General features: G+C 41.4%; 1 protein-coding gene across 2 annotated transcripts in view; it reads left to right on the forward strand.

The window, feature by feature from the left end:
• The window catches only part of sardh (sarcosine dehydrogenase), a 42,669-nt gene that overhangs the window by 2,811 nt on the left and 19,660 nt on the right, over positions 1 to 20,198 (forward strand). For both annotated transcript variants that reach the window (XM_083983218.1, XM_083983217.1), the window contains 11 exons: positions 366 to 556; positions 757 to 893; positions 2,332 to 2,510; positions 4,104 to 4,283; positions 5,365 to 5,488; positions 5,598 to 5,698; positions 8,063 to 8,167; positions 12,039 to 12,168; positions 13,634 to 13,720; positions 18,812 to 18,902; positions 19,135 to 19,276. In XM_083983218.1, coding sequence (XP_083839344.1) covers positions 372 to 556; positions 757 to 893; positions 2,332 to 2,510; positions 4,104 to 4,283; positions 5,365 to 5,488; positions 5,598 to 5,698; positions 8,063 to 8,167; positions 12,039 to 12,168; positions 13,634 to 13,720; positions 18,812 to 18,902; positions 19,135 to 19,276 — 1,461 coding nt within the window. In that variant the 5' untranslated portion in view covers positions 366 to 371. The remainder of the gene's footprint in view (positions 1 to 365; positions 557 to 756; positions 894 to 2,331; positions 2,511 to 4,103; positions 4,284 to 5,364; positions 5,489 to 5,597; positions 5,699 to 8,062; positions 8,168 to 12,038; positions 12,169 to 13,633; positions 13,721 to 18,811; positions 18,903 to 19,134; positions 19,277 to 20,198) is intronic.

Raw genomic sequence — 20,198 nt, forward strand, 5'->3', positions numbered from 1 at the left:
TCCCTCCAAGACTTATCCTTTCTGAGACCACCTCCTCTCTTAACCCCTCTAAAATCCCCAAATAGCACTTCCCCTACTGTGCACTTCTTTAACTGATCCCCTTGCACTTGGTCTTGCTTTATGGTTGAGCTTCACTTCAAGTGGTCCTACTGCAAGTATTGTCTCACTGCAACATTTTTTTCCATAAATATAATCTCATTGTCATATTATGAGGACTTTTAGACAAAGGTTTATGGAAATGCATGAAAAACTAGTTGCATTTTTGTGATCCTCTTCTGAGACCTTGCCTATTTTTGTACTAAACAATCAATGTATTATTCTATAACGTCACACTGTCGCTTTGTGTCCTCTCTGAACATCCACAGGGGACCATGGCCTTCCTAGGGAGCGCAGTTCGGCGGCTGGCGTTGGCAGTGCGGCCTCCTGTCTCTCCTTTGTGCCGGACGAGTACTCGGTGCTACAGCTCAGAGCACACCAAGGAAAAAAATGTCCCCTATGAGAAGACGCTCAAACAGGAGGACGGAGCCACCTCTGGACCCACTAAACCGTTGCCCAGGTTAGGTTAGTGGATGGATGGAAGGAGTGCTCACCGTACTACAGTATCTGCTGTAGATGTGACCGTGTTTGCAATTTAAAATGAACATCCATTCGCTGTTTTAATACACAGTTTCGGTGCTGTTTTGAGTCTTAAATGTCGTCATCCATTTTGAAAGTCACATTCTCAGCTCACGTGTGGTCGTCTGCCACCTGCCTTAGGTCGGCCGACGCCGTAGTGATCGGAGGAGGGAGTCTGGGCTGTCAGACCATCTACCACCTGGCTAAAATGGGTATGACCAACGTAGTTCTGCTGGAGAGAGACAGACTGACTGCTGGCACCACCTGGCACACTGCAGGTAACAAAACAAACAACTGAAAGGAGACTGTATTAACCTGTTCAAGTACATGCTGAATTTGGGAGGTTCATCTCAATAAATTAGAATATCATGGAAAAGTCCATTTCCAGTAGTTCAAGTCAAATAGCCCCGACCAAGTATTGAGTGCATATAGATGGACATACCTTTCAGAACACCAACATTTTCATATTAAAAATGCATTTTAAATTGGTCTTTTCTAATATTCATTTTTTTTGAGACACTGAATTTTAGGTCTTCATTAAATGTGAGCCATAATCATTACAATTTAAAGAAATTAAATAAATGAAGACATGAAATGTTTCATTCTGTAATAGTTAAAGCAGAAGTAAGCGATCCGGTCGTTTTGGCTAATGCTGCGTTCCAGGCAGGCTTTTGAAACCGTAAATTACAGCTTCAAGTCACGACTTACGACTTTGTAGCGTTCCAGGCAACCCACTCGTGTTTTTCCGACCTGTTTTACCGGTGAAAGTCACTATAACGGCCACTCGTAACTTCCAACCCGTGAACTCGTACCAGATCGAACTGGTACAACTTCACAGGTCGGAAAAACACGAGTTACGAGTTGCCTTGAACGCACCATAACAGTCCTCGTCCCTACGTCACCACATTCACGGCGTCCCTTGGCTGCACACACAGCCCTGCATGCCGTTCTCTCTCCTCATTGGATAAAAACTGTAGGATACGAGAAATGTTTTCTCCTCGGCTCAGAGCAGAGCAGAGTGACTGACAGACCCGTGTTTCGGTCCAAACACTCTATGTAAGTGATTGCTGTCGGAAGATATAACTATTTAAGACTTATATTAACACAAATATATCACTTACTTCTGCTTTAATAATGTATTAGTTTCACTTTTTGAATTCAGTTTCTGACATAAACTTTTCCATGATATTCTAATTTATTGAGATTTTTATTCTACATTGATTCTACATTCTTTATTTCGAACATATTAAAAAGAGAGAAAAAAAGTCATATAAAATAAGTAACACATTATATTATTCAAATCAGTAAACAAAGAATGCTCGAAAAGAAGCAGGAAGAAGCTGAGTTTATCAGTTCCCACCCCTTAATCACTACTCCATCATTCCTTAATAATGTAAAACAAAATAAACCGAATACAAGCAAACAAAGTCGAAGACTCATTCTCAGTTTTATAATCACCTATCAATATGTAGTCAAAATAATATTCCAACCTACTTTTCCTCATTCTCATGTTTTTATGGCATGGTATGGTTCAAAATCCTCTGTACACTTTCCACTCCAACTCTATATCTCTGTTCTTATCAACTTTCCCTTGGTCTGTACCTCATGTGTAGATTAGGTCTTTGTCGATAAAGAGATTACAGTTGTACGTTTGTATGTTCACCTGCATGCATGTTGACATAGTGGGACATGTATTTTTGTCTGTCCCTCCACCAGGGTTGCTGTGGCAGCTCCGTCCCAGTGATGTTGAGGTGGAACTCCTGGCCCACACCAGGAATGTGATCAGCAAAGACCTGGAGGAGGAGACGGGTCTCCACACAGGCTGGATCCAGAATGGAGGACTCTTCATCGCCTCCAACAAGCAGAGACTGGACGAGTACAAGCGCCTCATGTCGGTAAGAATAGAGAGTGGCTTTGTTTTTTTGGCCATCACGAGGAAAGGATGGCTGCCATGTTGGGTAAAGACATTAAGAAGTATCATGGGACACAAAATTTGTTAAGTGCCGTGGTGGATTTTTGTATAAATGGTACACATAGAAGTATGAGGAAACAAAATGGAGCTGTTCATTGTATAAATTTCATTTCATTTATTTGTTTATTTGTAACGGGACTCTGCATATTCATGAACATACAACATGTAAATATGCCAGATTTAGCTCTAAAGCTAATTTCCATCCGCAGTCCCACGGTTCACACTGAAACAACATTTAGACAAGGACAAAACAAAGCACAACAGGGTACAAAAATACAATATATCACACAGTGGTAGTTTCAATACAGTTAACACTTTCAAATAAACTTTAATGATTGGAATACATTTATTTTCTGTTGCAGTGTTGACTAATGTCAGTGAAAATAGTCTTTCTTAGCAAGGTTATTCATTTGAAATAGATCAAAAACTTTATCAAAGAAATAATGAATGCTCAGTTTATATGAAGTTGTTGAACTGGCTGACATTTGTGAATGCCAAGCTACATTATGACAGACAGGCATTGTTGCTAGATGTTTTTCAACACGCAGCTGATGTAGAGAAATGTGGTTTGTTTCTGCATTGAGCAGAAGTTGATTAACTATGTAATTAACTGTCATGAGATGTAGCCGTTCTAACTTTAAATAGTCTCCATAGCAACATAGCAGGTGTCACTGGGTACCCTGGTGTGTCGTCGAAAAAGATGCACATTATTTCAAGATCATTATACAAATTGTATTCAAAAGAATGAAGTTAGTGGAATTTGAATAAGTCTGATCCCACAGCTGGGCAAATATTTATTTATGTAAAATTAATTTGTGCTTATTTGTGCCATAGCAATCTTAGCTTTTTCTTTGTAATCCCAAATGCTCCACAAAAGAAAGCTGGAGTCCCAAAAAGAAGTTAATGTGCAAGCGATGCATCACATTTATTGGCTGGTGCGTGTCATCTCAGGTTTTACAATAACCCATTGTTTACTATAATCCACTACCTGACTGAGACCTAATGTGCGCTCACCAGTCACCACAGGCTGCCCCTGTGGAGTAAATAAACATGTTTTTTAAGAATTGCACGTTAATGGGGGGTGAAACAGCTTCATATCTACTCTTTTAACTCCACAGGGCTTTTAAATGCAAAGTTGATATTTTGCTTTTTAATTGCTCAACAGGGGGAGTTGGCTCATGAGAGGGAAAATGCTCTGTTTACTTAAAATTTTTTGTGTTTCAAAAAAATCAAAGTTCACTTGACTAAAGCACCATGTAAAACCAAACCAGCCATGAAAAAGCAGTCAAAACGTTTCAATCGACAACCCTCAGAGCTTGATATGCTGTCATTGTGGCTGTCACTCAACACAACAAAGTTGCTTTTCCAGGGTCACAAGAGACAAAGGTGTGTTTAAATGTGTTTATATTCAGTACAAAACAAAGGTGGTTACAAGTTCAGATGAATAAATGGTTGTCAGGTGAGACAAAAAACCACAGAAACATATATAAAATATATCATATCCTTTTTTTTCTAGCTGGGCAAAGTTTACGGTATCGAATCCCATGTGCTGTCACCTGCGGAAACCAAGGATCTGTATCCTCTGATGAACGTTGATGATCTGTACGGAACCCTGTATGTACCAAAGGACGGCACCATGGACCCAGCAGGCACCTGCACCACCCTGTCCAGAGCTGCATCCGCCAGGGGAGCCACGGTAAAGTGTATTTGTACAGTTGTCATGTTTTTTTTGGACCATGAATATGAAAGTTATATATTACTGTGGCTTTCCACATTTGTCCGTGCAGTCTGGTAAACCACATAAAGATCACTTGCCCTTCAGAGGTTATAGCATATGTAATTTTGAGGACATCAGAATGATTTACTATCCCGAGAAAACTAAAATACAACATTTAATTGCACCTAAAAGCCTAGACAACGGACGTTTTGATTTGCGTTGCAGACATGTCTGTGCACTTTACTTTCAGTTGTCAAATGTCATGTAGTCAGTGGTCTTTTTTTCTATTGGAACAAGTTTGGGAGTTTGAGCTGCAGGTTTTCAAAAAGCCCAATAGCCATTGTTTCAGCAGGTTGAAATCATCTTTGACCAGTTTGTAGACTGTGTGTGTATGACATAACACTGTAAAAATAGCACACTTAAAGGCACCTTATCTGAACAACGGAACCGAATAGATAGCCGTGCCATAACCTTGTGAACGGCTAAACATTAATTGCTGTTCCAAACAGACCAGAGCTTTAACGGCAGTCGGTAAATGCAACACACCGTCACATTTCCTCCGTCTGTGTGCTTATGATGATCAGTGCTGTTGTAGGGCATTTTTATGCAAAAGTAAGGTCCAGTCTGCTGTTTTATCATCATAAACTCAAATAATTCATCATTATTATATGTATTATTATTCTTTTTCCAAAACAGTCTCCTGCAATTGCTTAATTACCGGTAGCCTCACAATGCAGCATCCAACTGAAATGTGAAACTGCTTTACATGTTTACAGCATTGTCTAGAATTTTACATCAGTTTATTGTATCTGATGGAAATAGGAATATGAAATATGGTAAATAATTATCAAATTGTGACACACCTTCTTCACAGCAGCACTGGAGAACACAAGGAAACATGGGATATTACATGCTCAGAGGGCAGATATTACAATTATGATGAAACTGATTAGCCATGCTACTCCTCTGTGTGTTACATTCAGGGGTGGATCAGCACATACAAACAGTATGATTCCCCATATTGCACGTGACTAACTCGTAGCTGTCCTCCTGGAATCAGGTGATCGAGAACTGCCCTGTGACCGGTATTCAAGTGCGGGCAGACGACCTCGGGGTGAAGAGGGTGAAGGCGGTGGAGACCCCTCATGGGACCATTGAGACACCTTGTGTGGTGAACTGTGCAGGTGAGATTCAAGAGCGTTAACTGAATGATCTCACTAGCACGGCAAGTGAAGAAGAGACTGTAATAGCTTTTGCACTTTTTGTCTGTGTGTGTGTGTGTGTTCTGTGCAGGTGTGTGGGCCACCAAGCTGGGGGAGATGGCCGGAGTCAAGGTTCCTCTCATAGCCATGCATCACGCCTACGTGGTGACGGAGAGAATTGAAGGCATACAGGTAGGACCAATACCTGTTGTATCTAAACAGCTTGACTGTGGTTAAACACGTTACACTAAAATGAAAATCACTCGTTGGCACACGGTTATGTAGGCCCTGATGGCATGCTGATTTTGAGTCCAACAACAGTTGTTGAGACACTTTAGAGGTAGCTATAATCTGTTTTCCATCTGTTTCTGTTTTCAGTTCTCATGATCAGTTGCTAAATTTAACTTTAGGTACTTAAAAAAAGGTGTAGACAAATGTTGTTGTTATTACATAAAGCAGGATGCTTTAAAGTTATAAACTTTCAAGCAGACTGTAAGCTGTTTGAATCTGTTTGAGTAATGTTATTATTATAACCTAAACCTTGTGACAACTGTTTTAGGATATGCAGCATTGTAGTACAAACCCTTCTTACCCCTCTATTATACTTATGGCAGTAGGAGACCTGGATAAAAAATACTGGGACTTTAGTGTTGTCCTTCATTTGTAAGTCGCTTTGGATGAAAGCATCTGTCAAATGCATGAATCTAATGTAAATGCATCTTCTTCAGTTTCCAAATAAGTCAATCAATATAAGTGTTGTTGTGCACTATAACACAGATTAGGCAGCAAAATACCTGGGAATTGCCTGAGGAAAAAAGTGAGTTTAGAAAGACGGCAAGGCGAGGCAAGGTCTTTCACCCTTTCTTTTCTCTGTTTGAGACACTGGAGGCGATAAAGGGGAAACTTTGGCAAACAAAATGATGTCTTTTATTTCAAGTGCAATCAGCATTGTTTCAACTGTGCCACAAATTCTGCTCTACCTTCATGTATCTTATGTTATTTTTGAATGTTTCATTCTTTATCTTCAGTATTCTTACTGTGTGTTTACTCTGTGGTGTGCTCCAGGCTTTTGTTTTTGTGGCATCTGCCGCATATGTTTTTGTGTCACTTGTTTTTACCTGTTGTCATGCTGCTTTTATGTTTTGCCAGCAAGTCAGACAATAATGTATTCAGTTGTATGGCTAATTTGCATAATTTACAATTTATTATTCATTCAGGCATCTGCATGGACTGGCAATTTAGATTTTTATTGTTCATTCAATTTCCCCATGGAGACAGAAATTCCTTCATCAGTATGTATTAGGTTTATATGACCAACAGGGGGCACTGTGATATAAAGTTAAATAACAGAGAGCATTAACGCGTGTTGGAATGGTGTGTTTCTGTTTGTGTCGGAGAAAAGGGGATTGTTTTGTATGTACATATGATTGTTCCTAGTGTGTGTGTGTGTGTGTGTGTGTTTGGGGGAGGGCTCTGTGTGCAGACTTAACATATGTCTGACATTGCCTGTGATAATGATCCACTATAACTGTGTGACTGTCAGTCTTGCGTGTGTGTGTTAGATTAAGTTAGTGTACACATGCATAACTGTGCTCATCCTCCACAGGCTGGTGCTTTTAGACGGGCTGTCAGAGCTTCGCTGTGTTATGTGGTTTCAGAGCAGCTTAACCAGCATTACTGCTACATCATGTACACTGACATCAGCCCACACACAAAATGACACACTCACACACTCAGACGCCGTGAGGAAATCTGCTCCTACCAGGGTTTGAAAACTTCAGGTCAAACATCAAAGCTGACCTCAGATCTGTGTGTGCATAAATGTACTTTTTGCCCTAAAAGGCTGTGGTGCCTTTAAGTAAAAAAACAACAACAACAGCTCACTGATAGTAACTGCTGTTTGTTTTCATCTGTGTGAGAAGATGAAGAACAGTGCGTTGCAGCACTCAGTATTGATCACATGGAGTAAAGTGACTGGCTGCACGCCGCACAGAGCAGAGAGGAAAGGAGCAGGTTGGCTTTTACTAAATGTAGCAAGTCCTTCTCCAAATGTCAGCTTGTTCACTGGTATTTTGGTTTTGTACACAGAGAGCTAATTGACTTTGGAATGAAAAGCTCTCATGACAATGAATGAATACAAATGACAGAACGTATTTTAAGTGTAACTATTCATTAGACACTTGAACAAGGTTATTTACTGGGGCGGAACAGGATGGATGTTTCCCTCTGCTGTGTTTTTGAAACACGATTTCATGCCTTGTCAGTTGCTGTGATACCATATGTAAAGAAATGCTATGGTCTGTTAAGGTCATGTAGTGTAGGATGTTATCTTCCCTACTGCTGTGTTAACTACCAAGACGCAGCAAATACTATATGACAATGTGAGTTATAAAGGGAGAATATACAGCGATCTGTTTTTAAAGAAAATAAATCTTGATAAAGGACACATTTCCTTGTCTCCTATCCACGGCTACAGAATATGTCTCAAGGATTTATCCCAACCCTTTTCATTACATGTTATTTTGAATTCACTCACTCCGTCCTTACTGTTTGCAGAACATGCCAAATGTCAGGGACCATGATGCATCAGTGTACCTGCGCCTCCAAGGTGACGCCCTGTCGGTGGGTGGCTATGAACAGAACCCGGTCTTCTGGGATGAGGTAAGTTTGAATATTTTCTAATGATTAACCATCTCATTCTCTGTCAATAGCTTTGTCACTCTGAAACCTTGCATATCGACCGTTCCGTTTCCTTGAGTGAGTGAGAGACATGACGTAATGTCTGTCTTGTTTGACATAAAATCAAATACTTCAATCAGGAAGCTGAATAAACTTTAATCTCGTTTATATACTTCTCATTCTCTCTCTCAGCGTGACCTCATCTCTGATTTACCCACTGTTTCTCTCCTTGGTTCTTCATTACTTATTGCTGCATTAGCTTGGAGGTCAAACTATATTCATAACAGGACTCATAAACCTGTGTGTGTGTTTACACAGGTTGATGGAAGTACTGAGCTCCTTTTACACAAGTGCAATGTCATAATTCAGAATTACTCAATTTTGTGTAAGTAAACTATAAACACAAGGATCAGTGTGTGTGTTTTGCTCTGCCTACACAGTCTGACAGTAAACCCACAACAAATCATGGTGGGTCCACATGTGTGCAGGTAGTCTGGCTTGATCAAAAAATATTACTGATCAATAATTTGCAATGAAAGGGGTGTCGTATTGCTCACTGGGTTGAGCAGGCGCCCCATATAAAGAGGCTATAGTCCTAGTTGCAGCCGGCCCCGGTTCAAATTCCCTGGTAGTCCTTTGCTGCGTGTCATTCCCCCTCTCTGTATCCCCATTTCCTGTTTCTCTCTGACTATCCTATCAATAAAAAACATAAAGGCCCAAAAAACACTTGAAAAACTGTGATAGACTTCATTACTGAAGTAAAATAGTGAACGTTCTTCTATTGCTGTAAATACACAATTAAATAATGACACGTTAGAAAAGTTTGTTTTCCCTGTCAATGGGGTTTTTAGAGGAAGGCAAGTTATAAAAAAAAAACATATAGTGTTGTCATCTGATGAAACTAATTACTTATGTTATTACCGTCTTACAACATAGACTGATGAACATACTGTAATGGCAAAACTGCTGTAGGCCCTGCATGGGCCAACACACAGGGGAAATTGCTTTTGTTGGAACATTTAAACCAAGGCATGCCTATAAAAGGCTTAAATAACAAATGGTGTTGAAAAGATATTATGCAAACTATTCCTTGACAGCAATAAAAATCAACTCTACGGGCAGATCTGCCATGCACAGACTGACTCTTTAAGGGGTGGTTGACTTTGGAGATTCATCCCTTCTAAGGCCCCATCCACACGAAAACGCGGCTTCACTGAATCCGATCTTTTTCTTAATCGTTTTGAAAAAAATCTCCGTAAACACGGCATCGTTTTCAAAAATATCTGCGTCCACACTGATCCAGTGAAAACGACCCAAAACGCTGTAGTACCTACATACTGCAGGCGTGTGTGTGGAGTGTGTGTGTCGCTGCAGCGCTGCCTGCCACACATAAACACTTAAGACAGCTGAAGAAGACGGGGTCCCCGCTGTAATTCAATAGAAGAAGAAGTTCCCCGCTGTATTCAAACTCAAACATGGGATTAAATGTTGACAGGGAGTCGTGTCAGAGTAAATATGATGATCAGTGATGATTAAACAGGCGCGATTCAGCCGCAGCAGCGACCCGACGGCAGTCGGCCGTTGTTGTTGTTACGTGCATAGACTGTCAGTGTGCAGCAGCTGCTGCAGCGGTGTGTGTGTGTGCGTGTGTGTGTGTGTCTCAGGTTACAGGTAGAGCAGCGGGGGGCATGACATCATCGTTTCTGAAAAAAGCCGTATTGGCCGTCCACACGGATACGCTGGGGCGGCGTTTTCAAATTTTCCCACTCTGGGACCCGTTTTCAAAAAATACCGTTTTCACCCCCTGAAAACGCCGGATCCGTGTGGACGCGAGGCCAATCCGATAAAGTATTTATCCGGATTCGAAAAAAACGAATTCGTCTGGACGGGGCCTAAAAGGCTTTGACTCATCAGGTGGTCTTGGTGCTAATGGATATATACTTCCTCTCAAAACCATTCAAAAGAGCAGTTTATTAGCAGGGCTGACTGGCTTGGTGGCAGGCTTTCATTTCATCCATTTATGCCTTCAAATCTGTTCTCTTCCAAAGCACTGTGATCCGAGACTATTCAGGTAAAGATCACTATCAGGTCTCCCTGTTCATGTGTGAGAATGAGCTATAGAAATGCAAAGGGAGGATTGCCAAGTACAGATATCAAAGTCATGTAAGCCTAATAAAGGATAGAGACCAAAATAGATGTTAATTCAATGTAAATAATTAAGAATATTTTCAGTCTCAGTTTCTATAAAAGGAGACTCAGGTTTTTGCAGGACACTGATAATATCTTCTTGCCTCTGAGTGACTTCATGACTCTGTCGTTCGTCTGGCTGCCTTCCTGTCTACAGACTCCTCAGTGGTTTTACATTTTAGAGGATTTCTTTGTGCAAAAGCAGCTCCTTTTGTTCTCATTCTGCAGCTGAGCGTTGCTTTGATGTCTTGAGGCGGATGGAGGAAGAAAGAGAGGAGATACAGAAAGGAGAATTAGCAGGGAGACGGGGGAGAGAATAGAGGATGCCTACTGAGTGAAGATGAGCAGGATCGATGGCTTTGGAGGGAGGGATTGAGAGAAGTGTGATGTCTAGGACAAAGAGCACTGCTCTTCAGATACTCGTCTTGAGTGTCAGTGCTTGGTAATAATGCAGAATTTTTGTTCACATGAAAGCAGCTGCTGTCAGCACGCACATCCATGTGACACCCAAGTCTTAATCAAAACCGAAAAGCGTCACCATTGACGTTCATTGTAGAGCGACAGGAGCTCCCTTCAATATGCCCTTTGCTCTTTTGTCTAACTTCAGAGTTTTAGCTTAAAGAATTTATTATATTAACACATTTACAATGTTAGGCGGTAAGTTGATGCTGTTGTCCGTAGTGATTTCAAAAAGCCTTCCTTTGTGGGAAGTGGGAGTTGTGGGTTGAGGAAAGTCAAGTTTTGAGTGCAGAGCTGATCAGATCAGTGTCAGGATATAGGGATGAATGCGTGACTGATTAAAATGGCATCACCGAGCGCAAGCTGGTGTTCTGGACTTTTCAATTTTGAGCACCCCTGAGTCAGCCAGATTAGTGTAGGAGGGGAGACTTTAAAAGGAGAAGCGGGCTGCGCCTTCTCGGCATGAGTTGTAGGAGCTAAAGGCCACATTTTGGCCCGGTTGACAAGGAGGGAGTTGCAGAAGTCCAGATGGGAGCAAATTAAAGCTCGAGCAAGGAGAGGGAAGGGTCTGATTTGTCAGATGCTGATTCCCCTAGTGAGTAGATTCAGCCGACTCTTAACAGAATATATTATGGCAGGGCTGTGCACCTGCACTGTATCATAGTTTAACTTGGACTGAAGTTACTATTGTTTTTATCAACAATGATTGAGGAGGAAAAAAGAAAAAGGAGTGCATCAGTAAATGTGAGTTGGTACATCGCATTGAACGCTGAAAAAAGGCATGGATTAATTTAATGGGAAATATGAACAAAAGAGCCAGAGTTGAGCATTTTGGTCAAAAAATTAATAACACACCATTGACTACATAGACACTGTGCATTTGTAGTTACTGATTTGCATTTTCCTCACAATTATTTCCCTCTAATTATTGGAACAGAAGGTGTTTTTCTTGTTTATGAAGATGTGTTCTTGCAGCACGATGCATCATTTTCTTGGAAACGTGAAATCGGTGTGAATATGGGTATAAAAAATTGTATTTTTTGTAAGAAAATGTGTATAAAAAAAAACGAAATGATCTGTAATAACACCCCCCCAAAAGAGGCTGCAATTTTTTTGGCAGCGTCAAAAAAACACTTTTTCATTTATTTCTACTTTCAAGGTGACAGGAATTAAGAATTTTGTGCTTTTCTGTGTTTTTCTATCCCAGGTGTCGGATAAGTTTGCCTTCAGTTTGTTTGACCTGGACTGGGATGTGTTTATGCAGCATATTGAAGGTGCAATCAACAGAGTCCCTAAGCTGGAGGAGACTGGCATCAAGTCCACCGTCTGTGGACCAGGTACACGCGCACACACGCTCACTCACACATAACAACAATTCCACAGAAAAGCGTTGAGAGAGCCCCGCAGCCCCTTCTTGAAAATGTCTGTTAACATTATGCATTACATCAGGGAACAAGCAACTTCCATGACACTTCCTCTAATTTGAAAGTGAAATGTATCATCTATGAAATATCTTATTCACGGTTCCCATACCGCTCGCACTCATGAATACATAAACCAGCAGGATATGCTTCATGTTTGTAGAGGAGTTGGTTTGATTAGCTCGAGCCTCGCTCCTTGTTCAGGCGGTATCACGGCGCCATGTTGGCTGAGTGAGCTGGTCCGTAGCTGTGCTGCTTGAAGAGTTTCAGTATCATATTGGATTTTTCATCATCATATTGTGATGCAGCTGAGCTGTTTGGAGTACGAATGATGAGTGGTTGATTTTATGAACTGAAACAAGTGACACCTGAAAGAAAGAGACTTTGACACAATGCACTCACACATCTAGACAGATTAGATGGACGACAGAAAATAGAAATCTGAGAAAGGCAAAGAAAGAGCAAAGTATAAACAGAAATGTGGAGCTGGAGACATTTAAGTGGGAGAGTGAGACCAATGGATGACAACATAATTGGAGACATAAAGGAGGAGAGGTGAAATGCAGAGAGACTGTCATTGGGAAAAAATAAGAAAAAGGTCAAAAATCAATAAAGTGGGAGCTCAGAGGGAGATGGAACTCGGAGGAGGTGGAAATTAAGAGTCCTGACGTCGTCGCTGTACATCTCACCCCTGGGAAGTTTGCTGTACGGCTTTTTTTTTTATTTCAAACGTATTTACATGATAAGTACACCACACTGAGCAATGAATTTTTATAGTCAGCTTACTGAGCCCTTGACTGTTTCCTTGGTGAGGAGGTGGCATTAAAGAAGCGCTCTCATACCATGATCCAGGTATTATGAGAACCGTGAGGACCTGGGGTTGAAGATAGAGCATAGAAAAATCAGAAAATGCAAAAATACTACATATGAAGATTCAGTGGTAATTTCCTCCTTCAGAATATTAGATTGGGTCAGGAGGATTATGGTTAAATGTTAGATATGTTTTCTTTCTGTGTTTTCATCCGGCGTTTGAATAAACATCTTCATGTGCACCATAAGATACATCTGTGTATTTTTAGCCTCAAGTGAGTGGTCGTTGCAAAAGTGCTTGACCTTGACTTGCTCCCTTTAAGTTCAGCTCAATGGAACAACTATAGCACTCCTGTGTATATTTATGTGCTTGCCGGGCTTTGTCCCTCTCTGAGGAGTTGACTGTATCCCTTAACTATAAGACTTGAAAGACATGGAGGACACATAAACGTCACTGGAGCTTTTAAACAAAAGACAAGTATTATTAGGCACATTGTTTCACCTCTGTGGTTAGTTTGTGTGTCCTGCATTAGTTCCCACTACTATTTATAAAGTTTCTGTCTGTTTTCAGAGTCATTCACAGCAGACCATAAGCCGCTGATGGGAGAAGCGCCCGAGGTCAGAGGTTACTTCCTGGGATGTGGCTTCAACAGTGCTGGTGAGTGTCTTGGGGGGGGCAGAAAGATCAAAAGGAAGAGAGGGACTTTTGAAGAAACAAAATAAGAGAACGGGAGAGAAACGAAGAGTGCTTGATGATCAGATGGAGTGTAAAGACATCTAGAGGCTGTCGAACTTTGTATTCTCTTAAGTCCTTCGTGGTTTAGAGCTGTCCCTCGAGGAAACGGTGAAGTGATGGAGGTAGAGAGGTCAGAGGAATTTTCAAAGAAAGTAAATAAACAGGATGGAAACAAGCGAGGAGAAATGGTGGAAGAGTGTTTTTCCTAGACTTTGACCCAGCCTTCATCAATCTCTGTGGATACTCTCAAGGTACAAATGAATAATGGAGTGCTTTTGCGGTCCACGGAGGACGCACACAAATGCGTGCAAGTACAAACAACAACTCAAGTCATTCCACTGCCTCCACTCACAGATGAGCGTACCTCTGACATTGGACAGGGACAGACGTGAGCATCGCAGCAATCTGAAAAAAAAAAAAAAAAAAAAAGATGGGAAGAGGGGGTGTAAAGGGTAAAGTAGCTGCCATTAGTATTAACAAACACTGGAAAGAAAGCGCTTTTTTCTGCATTAGGAGCAAATGATTACAGGGTTGAGCTCTACAGTTTGACAACGGCTTTGGAGCTGCAGAGAGGTGGAGTCCTAAGTGACACATGGCATTTACATCCACTCTCTTGGCAGGTGCTTTTATCCAGAGAGACTTACAAGTAGGGGACAACACTCCAGACTGTGGAGTAAGTACTAAATCTGTTCAATAAGACAAAGTACAAGGACATCATATAAAGAAGTGCACAGTCAGTATGAGATGAGTTAAGGCATTTTAGGATGTTAGAAGTGTTAGGGAGAGGAGGGGCTGTTGAGATTCTTGAAAATAAAAGAGAGAAGGCCCTGCTTTAATTGCATCTTCAGCAGATTGCCTTGCATGCAGGTATAGAAATGGCAGACAATGGAGCACAAGCCCTGGTGATTGAATACAGCCAGATGGGTGAAGACTCTGATCTCAGTCTGTGGGCACAGGCATTAGTGACTTGAATTTGATTTGGATGGCCATGGACAGACAGTGGAGGTCAATCAGCAGCAGCCTGACATGCCCTTTGTTGGGTTGATCAAAAATCAGATCTGCCGCTGTATTCCGGACCATCTGTGAGGATTTCTCTGAAGATGGGAAAGCACCCATTAGGAGAGTATTGCATTAGTCACAGAAAGCAGTAACCACAGCCTGTACTTACTGATGGTGGCATAGTGAGCCCGTTGGTGTCATAAAGTGCAAAGCAGTGCAACCAGAAGTGGAGTGTGTGGGATAGGATAACCGGTGGTCATCATCGATATTTTTGCGGAGAGATTTATTGGCCAGGATGATCAAGATGACCAGTCTTGGGGCGTCGTGTAGCTCAGTGGTTCCAGTCTCGAACCATGTGGCCCTTTGCTGCATGTCATTCCCCCTCTCTCTGCCTCCCCTTTTCCTGTCCCTGTCAACTATCCTATCAATTAAAGGCAAAAATATACTTGATGACCAGTCTTAGTAAGGTTTAGTTGAATGTTGTGTTTTTCAGCCATGTGGATATGAATGATAAACAAGCTGAAAACTGGGCTGACACTGGAGGCACCTGGTGGGAGTGAGAGGTATAGTTGGGTATCATCTGCATAGCAGTGAAATAAAAGTCAATGCTAGCACATAATCAGATCCAAGGAGGTGTCTCTCTATATATACAGTATATGTAAAGTAATGAACACTGGGGTATCCCTGTGGGTAGGTTGATTTTTTTTGCCTCAGAAATGTAGTTGTTCTCATTTCTATGTTTCTTTTTTTTCTTTTTTTTTTTAAATCAATGATGCAACAATGCACTCCTTCAACAGCTTCTGTTTGTAGGTCAGTCATCTATCCATAATCAAGTTAACAAGGGCTCATATTAAGTGATTAGTCTATCTCAACATAAAGTTATTTGATTTTGGGATTGTTTGTCAGACAAATGGGTAATGGAAAACATAACATTTAACTTTGGGATGTTGTGATGGCTGATATTATTATGTTGAAAGAATAATGATGATGGCCACACTTTTGAAATAAACAGTCTTTCTATGCAAATAAAAACAAACATTCCTATCTGAATGGAGGTAGAGGAAATTTTGCTGCTCCCTCATCATCCAGATCATGTTTTAAAGCCATGCTGGGACTAAGTTAATCGAAATGGACCCAGCATCAATAATACCACACATGGCAGCAGTGCCTTTATGATAAGGGATTTTACACCAGCCCTGCAAAACAGTGGTCCAATGCCTTTTACATATCTGATTTACACACCTTCATTCCATGCGAATACACAATAGAAACTTTTATCAAAGGAGCTGCTTGAATATTTGCTTTTCCCTGTGTCCTCCGTAATTCCTCCTCTTTATATCTGTCACTCTCTCTTCCCCTTGTCACTATGTCCCTTCTGGCATGGGAAAAGTCTGTCCAATTCATTTCATCGCACAAACACACACGAACCCCAGCAGCTTATATGGCTCAAGGCAAGGCAAGAAATGGAAGATAATTCATAAACCAGAGGGAAAAAATCGATTCACATTAAGAAAAAAATCCATCATTGAGTTCACTGTAACTTTTTAAGCCCCCAGTTGTTTTGTTTCACTTGGTGGAGTTCATTTGTGCCACCAAGCAATGAATAACTCTTTAATTGCTTTTAACTACTGGGTCCTTTAACCCAGCTGCACCACCGTCTTCTTCATAAGCACAGCCATATACAGCACATTCCTAGGTATTAAAGCTAGCTGAGGCTTTTTTATAACATTATGATGCACAGTAAATTGGCTTCTATGAAGGCTGAGAAAACCATCGGGTTCACCGGCGTCATGCTTTTTGTGGGGATAGTCAGTGAAGCAAAAATCAACAAGATTTCATTCCCCAATCTAGTTACAGTTGCACTTTAATAGAGGATGTGGAGGAGCTGCTCCAGAGAGAGAGAGATAGGAAATCAAGATGCTGCACGTACATGCTTGGTGGACATACATTTATTTATTTGTTGGTAGCAGTGTGTTTGAACTTTGGTCAAACAAGAGCCAACCTGTCAACAAGTCAATGCAGTTCCAGCTCCAGGCTAAATGTGCAGACATTGCGTTGGTAAGAGCATTTACCAAAATGCAGTTTTAAACAGAACCTGAGACTCTAGAAGGGATACATTTGTAACTGTTTTTGAGGTGTCAGTCAGTATATCCTCACACTCCATTCTTGTGACTGCAATATCTCAGCAATGCCTTAAGGAAATTATTTAAATTTGGCACAAGCGTTCGCTTAGACTTGAGGGTGAACTGATAAAACTGCAAAAACACCTCCAGCCATTATTCAGTGCTACCTCAGGAATCTTTCCTCCAACCTGGCTGATAGTTGGAGGCATACAACCACAAGGCAGTAACTGTAGTTCAACCAGATTTAGCACCATCTAAATGTAGACCGTATCTAGATGCCTAAATGTCTTTTCACATTCAAATCACCAAATACATGGTTACTGGGTTGCTATGGTAAAGAGGAGTGAATACAAGTGTGTTTGTTTTCTCTCCTTTTTTTAAAAGCATCTTTTAAATTGCCAGGGACATCGCTGTAAATACAAATGTCGGAGAAGAGGGAGAGCAGGTATCTGAAGACTACCTGAGAGAAATATAGAGGAGAGAAGAGGGAATGAAGAATAATGACATAGAAAGCGACAAATGTTTGCACAGCATAAATGAACAATAATGGAGTGAGACACCGATAGCAAGTACAAAGTCGGAGAGGGGGGGGTGACGTGATGAGTGGAAACACAAGCATGAGGGCTCACACGAAGACACACACTCGCACATCAGCAAGGTTATCTTTGGTGACATTTATCAGTGCCACCTCGCCTTGCTGGTTGTCTCCACAGTATCGTGGGAGAACTTGCTCACCACCACCACCACCACCACCCACCCCTTGCCATCCTCCTCTCCCTATCTCTCCATCTCTGCATCCACCCATCCATCCATCCATCCATCCATCCTTGCCGCCCGCCATTCAAACGTCCACCCAGGCTTGACCCGGAGTGACAGTGCCCGCAAGATGAGTGAAGCGCTGAGAGACGGAGGGAGAGGGGATGCTGTGAGAGGTGGAGATGGAGGGATGAAGGAGGGATGCAAGGACACCCTGCTCGTGCAGCTGCATATTGATGTTGTGCTCGCAGCACATGCAGGGTGGGTGTGTACATGTGCACGCGCAGGAACACAGGCACGCACGCACGCACACAGACATATGATATATGCAAATTACCAGCAACACAGCACAAGAAGGGGGTTGCTAAAAGGGAGCAGCTCATTAAGCCAGCAGTTTTGGGACCAAATGGATGAAATATTGAATTGCCAGTGTTTGTTGGTCGGTGGAGTTGAAATAAACAGAACGCTGCGGCCGCTGGGTGCAGCTGATGAGGTCAGATTGCTCAGGGGCAGCTGTGAGCGAGGGTCAAATGATGGAACAAAGGTCAAAACAATCCTCTGTAGGTTATGACATGTAGAGGCTGTAGCAGAGGACAAAAACTCTTCTCTTCTCTTCTCTTCTCTTCTCTTCTCTTCTCTTCTCTTCTCTTCTCTTCTCTTCTCTTCTCTTCTCTTCTCTTCTCTTCTCTTGTGCAGTGGGCCCAATAATCTCTGATAATCGGATTAAAAACTGTGTTCATTCTGCTACTAACCATTATTTTCATTATCATTTAATTTGTCACTTCTTTTTAATTGATTGCTGAATCATTCAATTAATAAAATGTGAACGTCTCTGCCCAAGATGACGTATTTTATCATCTCACCAGTCTAAAATAGTGCTGTCACCTCTGGAGATTTAGGATGGACATTTAACGATAGTGGAAATCATCTTTAGTGATTAAAGCTAAGATATTTAATTAAGAATTGTTTATAAAGACGGACTAAAAAGGAAAAACTTGTGTTCAAGAAGCTGGACTTGATGTTTAATACATAAAAGAACTAGTTTCCTCAGTAGTATATTTAAAGTGTTTTCTGTAAAGAGCTGGTTGTGCTGCTCATAACGGTTTCTGTGTCATCTTTGCTCTTTTCATGGCAGGTATGATGCTTGGAGGTGGGTGTGGTAGAGAGCTGGCTCACTGGATCATACACGGCCGCCCTGAAAGGGATATGTATGGATACGACATCAGGTACATTAGTGCACAAAGACTGTATGGAAACACATGAAGGTCACGAGCAGTGGCAGTTACCACAGGAAGTTTTAACAGCTCCGGTGCAACTCTACAAAAGCCGAACATGATGTTGACCTTCTGATGTTATCAAAGGGCAGCAGTCACTGGAATGATAATAAGGATTTAATTAATGAAGTCTGAACGATTGTGACTTTTAATGATCATTAATCTTTTGAATCCCCCCCCTTAGACGTTTCCACAACTCGCTGACAGACAACAAACGCTGGATCAGAGAGAGGAGCCATGAGTCGTACGCTAAAAACTACTCTGTGGTGTTCCCCTTTGATGAGCCGCTGGCCAGCCGAAACATGAGGAAGGACCCTTTCCATCAGGTATGGCGGGCAGTTTGATCTTCACTGCAGACAGTTGAACGGGATGTTTCTCAAAAAGTTCTCTAATGCACCATATTTCCTGTGTGAGTTAGTCAGATGCCTTTCAACTCTGGTTTGATGAGTCATTCTAAGTTGGATAAGCACAGGTTTAATTCTCAGGAAATCTCTTGTTCTTCTTTGTACATTAGTCAAATATCAATTTAACAAAATGTAGAAAAAGAACTTTAATTATATACAGTATTTAAGGGAAATTATATCAAACTGTAAAATTGGTAAAAACACAAATGCATAGATGAATGCATCATACATGCTTTGTGGAGTTATTGTGTAAAGGTGATGGGTGCTCCTGTTATGTTTTCCATCCTGAATATATATAGTGTTTGTATGTTCAGTGGGTAACGTTACAAGGCCATATTATAAATACTTTCTTCCTGGATCTCATAAATGCAAAGCCTATCTTTGACTGCACACAGGCCAGGGCTTTTGCTTTCAGTGAAAATCTGTGGGCAGTGTTGCGTATCTCTGAGGATTTAGACAGAAGGAAACCTTTTGGCTGTGTCATAACTGATGGGAAACTTCTTGGACCTGTGTTGATGAGGTTTCCCAACACAAGTGACACCAGTTCACCTCTTTAAGTCACATAGCAACTCCTCCGCCATAAAACCTGACCAGTAGTCTTTGATCGTGTCCTATATTTTTTAAAGGTTGTATGACTCATTCCTTTTTCCCTTCTGCCCGTCAGATTCTTTGCTCCTCTCTCCTTCAGCCATTCTTTCTCATGTTCCTCCCATCTAATATTCTCTCATTTTGACATTATTCCAACACAATTCATCCTCTATCCTATTCACATTTAGTGTGTCTCTCTCTTCCTGTGTGAGAGGAAAAAAGAGGTACTGCTGTTTCTATCCCTCTATTAGCCTCT

This window comes from Trachurus trachurus (genome assembly GCF_905171665.1).
Source record: "Trachurus trachurus genome assembly, chromosome: 12".
NCBI lineage: Eukaryota > Metazoa > Chordata > Actinopteri > Carangiformes > Carangidae > Trachurus > Trachurus trachurus.